General features: G+C 49.6%; 1 protein-coding gene across 1 annotated transcript; it reads left to right on the top strand.

Moving 5' to 3' along the window:
• The first annotated feature begins 228 nt into the window (after window positions 1–228).
• On the top strand, window positions 229–1164 carry LOC123355741 (olfactory receptor 51G2-like). Its single transcript, XM_044998366.1, has one exon. It carries the CDS (start codon window positions 229–231, stop codon window positions 1162–1164), a length of 936 nt encoding a protein of 311 aa, XP_044854301.1.
• Window positions 1165–6362: the final 5198 nt, after the last annotated feature.

Genomic DNA, 6362 nt, shown 5'->3' with positions numbered 1-6362 from the left:
GGATACTGAATTAGATGGACTGCAGGTCTGATCCAGTCTGGCAATGCCTATCTTCTTATCGGTGGTATAATTCCAAGACTATGTTTTTGCTGATCTTCCTTGAGCTCCTGGGAGTCTCTAGTATTGCACAGAGAGCAGAATGATGTCTCATTAAATATCACTTTGTCACCTGTTCTTTTTCCGTTCAGGAAGGAAAGTCCAAAACTCCTGGAACCTGCCCTGTACATTATGTCAGCTGTGAATGACACCAAATTCAAATCTGCAATGTTCCTTCTCAGCAGGATGCCTGGGCAGGAAGACGTCCATCTCTGGATCTCCATCCCCTTCTGCTTCATTTATGTTTTTTCAATATTGGGAAATTCAGTCATTCTGTTCATTATAAAAACAGATCCAAGCCTCCATGAGCCCATGTACATTTTCCTTTCCATGTTGGCCGTCACAGACCTTGGCATATCGATATCCACCATACCGACAATATTGGGCATGTATTTGTTTAACTCTAGGGAGATCAGCCTCGATGCCTGTTTTGCCCAGCTGTTCTTCATCCACTCATTTGTATTCACTGAATCCTCCATACTCTTGTTGATGGCATTTGACCGCTTTGTCGCGATCTCTAACCCACTGAGATATGCTTCCATTTTAACCCTGCCGAGAATATCCAAGATGGGACTGGTGTGTGTGGTAAGAGGGGTGGCTGTATCATTCCCATTCCCCTTTCTCCTGAAACGGTTCCAATACTGTCGAGCCAATGTCCTCTCCCATTCCTACTGCCTGCACCAGGATGTCATGAATTTGGCTTGTTCAGATATCACAGTCAACTACATCTATGGCTTGTTTCTTACAGTCTTCACGGTGGGATTGGATTCACTGCTCATCTTCCTCTCTTATGTGATGATCCTCAGAACTGTGCTGAGTGTTGCATCACACATACAGTGCCTCAGGGCCCTGAACACTTGTGTCTCCCACCTCTGTGCCGTCCTGCTCTTCTACATACCAGATATCGGCTTGGCTTTGATACACAGATTGGGGAAGGGCTCCTCTCCCTTACTACAAATTGTCCTGGGATACATCTTCCTGCTCGTCCCACCCCTGATGAACCCAATCGTGTACAGTGTGAAAAGCAAACACCTTCGTGCGAGGATAATCAGAGTGTTTGTCAAGTGAAATGTCATTGCTGGCTCCAAAGCTGCCAAACTGGGAGATGAAAAACACTGGCCACCTATTCCTTGCTAGACCCTTACATCTGAGACAACATGAGCTACTGAGCTCCACTCTGTAGAGAGAGGTTCAGACAGGGTTTAAGGCCTGGAGCATCGGGATAGACTCTAGTGAGGCAGGACAGCTCACTGGGGGATGGAGACCAAGGCAGCCAACAGCATTTACAAAGGGCTTGTCTAAACTACCAAGTTTTGTCGATGAAACTAATACCTACATGAAAAAAATCAACAAAAGCAAAGTCAGCAAAGTGAGTCTACATTTGCTCCCTCTGTCGACAGATTGTGTCCATATTTGGGGCACCGTTGTCGACAGCGTGAGCAATGCACTGTGGGCATGTAATGTTACTGACATAACCTGTTAGCGCATAGATCATTGTTGCAACCACCGTTATATATTTGCAGCAAATATTGTTCAAAGGTTGTCGTGTAAGGTGTCTATGGAAAGGTTATGATTTGCTGATTGTGATTATGCTGTCTGTATGTGTGTATTGTTTTTGTAGTGAAGTTGTGAATATTGGCTATGTACTTGTATTTTAATGTGTTTTGATTATAAGTAGCCTCAGTGAAGCATTTGACCAGCTCCTTGAGAAGGAACTATTCTCAGTAAGTGCCCAGTCAAGAAACACTTAACTGACAATGGACCCTGGGAGACACTAATCCACATCTGAGCTTTCCTTTGAAAGTTCAAACTAATATGTGAACAATGGTGTCAGCCTGCAAACTGAGTCATGGACATGTGACTTGCCCATGTGGCTCCAGTCTCCATCTTGCTGCTGTAATTTTCCACAGTAAGAACAGAGAAGTGTCCTTCTGCAGGGCAGAGAGTATAAAAACCCCTGGAAACTCTTCCATTTTGTCTTCCATCCTGCTTTTTGCCTCTGGAGGGACCTTGCTACAAACTGAAGCTCTCAGCAAAGGACTGAATGACCCATCCCAGTTGGGGATGTTCTCCAGAGACTTGATTTGAGCCTGCAGTTTATTCCATCACTGCTACAAGCCTGAACCAAGAACTTTCCCTTTACTGTATGTAACTGATTCCATGTAACCAATTCCAGCTCTCATCTATATTTCTTTGCTTTTATGAATAATCCTTTAGATTTTAGATTCTAAAGGACTGGCAACAGCGTGATTTGTGGCTAAGATCTGATTTGTATATTGAACTGGATCTGGGGCTCGGTCCTGTGGGATCAGAAGAACCTTTTTTCTTTTACTGGGGTGTTGGTTTTCATAACCATTCGTCCCCATAACGAGTGACACTGGTGGTGACACTGGGAAACTGGAGTGTTTAAGGGAATTGCTTGTATAACTTATGGTTCGCCTGTAGGGTAAAACCACAGTCTTCTCTGTTTGGCTGGTTTGGTTTGCCTTGGTGTGCAAAGAACCCCCAACCTTGTGCTGTAAGTGCCCTGCTTTAAGTAATTTATCCTGAATTGGCACTCTCAGAAGTGTCCCACCAAAGGCAGCATCGTTACAGTATCCCACAGTGCCTGGTGACACCATCTGTTGCTAGGTGTTGTGGGAAGGCAGAAACGGAGCGTGGAGCATCCTGGAATATGCAAAATGTCCCATCATGCACTGCTTTGTGTCCCAGCCCTCCAGTGGTTTCCGGCTTCCTGTCATGCTGTTTTTCAGTATCAGTATCAGACTTTGTAGTGTGCACCAGCATCTGCAGTGAGCTAGGATGGATCATGCACATCTCTCTCTCTTCCCTATGTGCTGTTAACTGTGGTGAGGACATCGCATATGGCAGCACAGTTACTTGTGAAGTTACTGACAGAGGATGACTCCCAGGCACCCAACATGCTGCCTGATATGGACAGCAGCAACTTCTCAGTGCTTTTGGCATTCACAACGCAGCTGCCTATGGTAGACCATCACTTTTGGGATGGGGAAACAAGATCTGATGGGTGGGATCACATTGTCATGCAGGTGTGGGATGAAGACCAGTGGGTACAGAACTTTAGGATGCATAAAGCAACATGTGCTGGGCTGGCCCCTGACCTGCAGCACGTGGACACCAGAATGAGAGCTGCCCTTTCAGCAGAGAAGAGTGTTGCAATTAATCTTTAATAATGGTGATATCCCTGTCCCCTAGAACTGGAAGGGACCCTGAAGGGTTATTGAGTCTAGCCCCCTGCCTTCACTAGCAGGACCCAGTAGTGATTTTGCCCCAGATCCCTAAGTGGCCCCCTCAAGGACTGATCTCACAACACGGCATTTAGCAGGACAATGCTCAAACCACTGAGCTATTCCTCCCCATCCCATTGCTGTGTGGGAGCTGGCGAATCCTGAATGTTACCGGTCAATTGCAAATCAATTTGGAGTGGGGAAGTCCACTGTTAGGGCTGTATTACTCCAAGCGTGCAGGGCAATAAATCGCATCCTGCCACGGAAGACCGTGCTGCTGGGAAACGTGCATGAAATAGTGGATGGCTTTGCAGAGATGGGTTTCCCTAACTGTGGCGGTGCAATTCATGGCACACAAATTCCAATTTTAGCACCAGACCACCTTGCATCAGAGTACATCAATAGGAAGGGATACTTCTCCATGGCGGGAGGGAGTTTTGGGGTCATGCTCTGGGAGGAAGTTTGGGTGAGGGGTGCGGGCTCTGGGCTGGGATAGGGGCCTGGGGTGTGGGAGGGAGTGTAGGGATCGGGCTCTGGGAGGAGTTTAGGTGTGGGGTGTGGACTCTGGGCTGGCTAGGGGGTTTGGGTGTGGGAGGGGGTGCGGGGGTCGGGATCTGGGAGGCGGTTTGGGTGCGGGCTGCGGGCTCTGGGCTGAGCCAGGGGGTTGGGGTGTGGGAGGGGGTGTGGGGCTCAGGATCTGGGAGGCGGTTTGGGTGCGGGGTGTGGGCTCTGGGTTGAGCCAGGGGGTTGGAGTGTGGGAGGGGGTGTGGGGCTCAGGATCTGGGAGGCGGTTTGGATGCGGGGTGCGGGCTCTGGGTTGAGCCAGGGGGTTGGGGTGTGGGAGGGGGTTTTGGGGTCAGGAACTGGGAGGAAGGTTGGGTGCGGGGTACGGGCTCTGGGCTGAGCCAGGGGTTTGGGGTGTGGTGGGGTCGCGGGGGTCAGGATCTGGGAGGAAGGTTGGGTGTGGGGTGCAGGCTCTGGGCTGAGCCACGGCATTGGGGCACAGGAGGGGGTCACAGGGTGGCACTTCCCTAGGGTGATGCAGCTCCCAGAGGACTGGCATTCACACCCCTCTGGCAGCGGCAGGTGAAGGCAGCGCATAGTGACACCCCCCCCAGGGGATGCAGGGACATGCCGGCCGCTTCTGGCAGCGGGGTGGAGCAAGGGAGGCAGGGTGGACAGGGAGCCGCCTAGCCCTGGCCTGCTGTGCTGCTGCTGGAACGTCTGTGTGTGCCCCTGGAGGGGAGGGGCAGCGGGTCTCTGGGGCAGGGGCAGCGCACAGAGCTGCCTCCCACCCTGCGCCAGGGGTGCGCAGAGACCTGTCAGCAGTCTGCCGCTTATGGGTGTGGCATGGGGCCAACAGCCACAGCGTGCAAGCAGGCTGCCTGCCTGAGCCCCACTAAGCTGCTGGCCAGGACTCGGGGGCAGGTTGTCTGATGAGAGTTCTCCTGCATTTTTTGGGCCCCCCTGTGGTTGGGGGCTCCGTGCCACCAGATGGTTTGTTTAATGGTAAATCCACTCCTGGTCATCACTGTTCATATGGTTCCAATTAGTCACATGGCTACCTCGGGGGGAGGCTGACGGGTAACGATGATGCTGTCAGAGCTGTGATCTTGCTGAAATAAAATAAAATAGAATAATAGCTGGCTGTATTTTAAAGAATCCTTACTGAAGTTGAAGGAAAAAACCATCCCGACGTGTAGGAAGAATAGTAAATATGGCAGGCGACCAGTTTGGCTTAACAGTGAAATCCTTGCTGATCTTAAACGCAAAAAAGAAGCTTACAAGAAGTGGAAAATTGGACAAATGACCAGGGAGGAGTATAAAAATATTGGTTAGGCATGCAGGAGTGAAATCAGGAAGGCCAAATCACACTTGGAGTTGCAGCTAGCAAGAGATGTTAAGAGTAACAAGAAGGGTTTCTTCAGGTATGTTAGCAACAAGAAGAAAGTCAAGGAAAGTGTGGGCCCCTTACTGAATGAGGGAGGCAACCTAGTGACAGAGGATGTGGAAAAAACTAATGTACTCAATTATTTTTTTGCCTCTGTCTTCACAAACAAGGTCAGCTCCCAGACTGCTGCACTGGGCAGCACAGTATGGAGAGAAGGTGACCAGCCCTCTGTGGAGAAAGAAGTGGTTCAGGGCTATTTAGAAAAACTGGAGGAGCACAAGTCCATGGGGCCGGATGCGCTGCATCCGAGGGTGCTAAAGCAGTTGGGGGATGTGATTGCAGAGCCATTGGCCATTATCTTTGAAAACTCATAGCGAATGGGGGAGGTCCCGGATGACTGTAAAAAGGCTAATATAGGGCCTATCTTTAAAAAAGGGAAGAAGGAGGATCCAGGGAACTACAGGCCAGTCAGCCTCACCTCAGTCCCTGGAAAAATCATGGAGCAGGTCCTCAAGGAATCAATTCTGAAGCACTTAGAGGAGAGGAAAGTGATCAGGAACAGTCAGCATGGATTCACCAAGGGCAAGTCATGCCTGACTAACCTAATTGCCTCTTATGAGGAGATAACTGGGTCTGTGGATGAGGGGAAAGCAGTGGATGTGTTATTCCTTGAATTTAGCAAAGATTTTGATACGGTCTCCCACAGTATTCTTGCCAGCAAGTTAAAGAAGTATGGGCTGGACGTTTGGACTAGAAGGTGGATAGAAAGCTGGCTAGATGGTCGGGCTCAATGGGTAGTGATCAATGGCTCCATGTCTAGTTGGCAGCAGGTTTCAAGTGGAGTGCCCCAAGGGTTGGTCCTGGGGCTGGTTTTCTTCAATATCTTCATTAATGATCTGGAGGATGGCATGGGCTGGACTCTTATCAAGTTTGCAGATGACACTAAACTTGGAGGAGTGGTTGATATGCTGGAGGGTAGGGATAGGATACAGAGGGATCTAGATAAATTAGAGGACTGGGCCAAAAGAAACCTGATGAGGTTCCACAAGGACAAGTGCAGAGTCCTGCACTTAGGACGGAAGAATCCCATTCACTGTTACAGACTAGAGACCGAATGGCTAGGAAGC

This window comes from Mauremys mutica, chromosome 1, assembly GCF_020497125.1.
Source record: "Mauremys mutica isolate MM-2020 ecotype Southern chromosome 1, ASM2049712v1, whole genome shotgun sequence".
Lineage (NCBI taxonomy): Eukaryota > Metazoa > Chordata > Testudines > Geoemydidae > Mauremys > Mauremys mutica.
The sequence above is the reverse complement of the archived record's forward strand: the minus strand, read 5'-3'. Positions and strand labels throughout refer to the sequence as shown.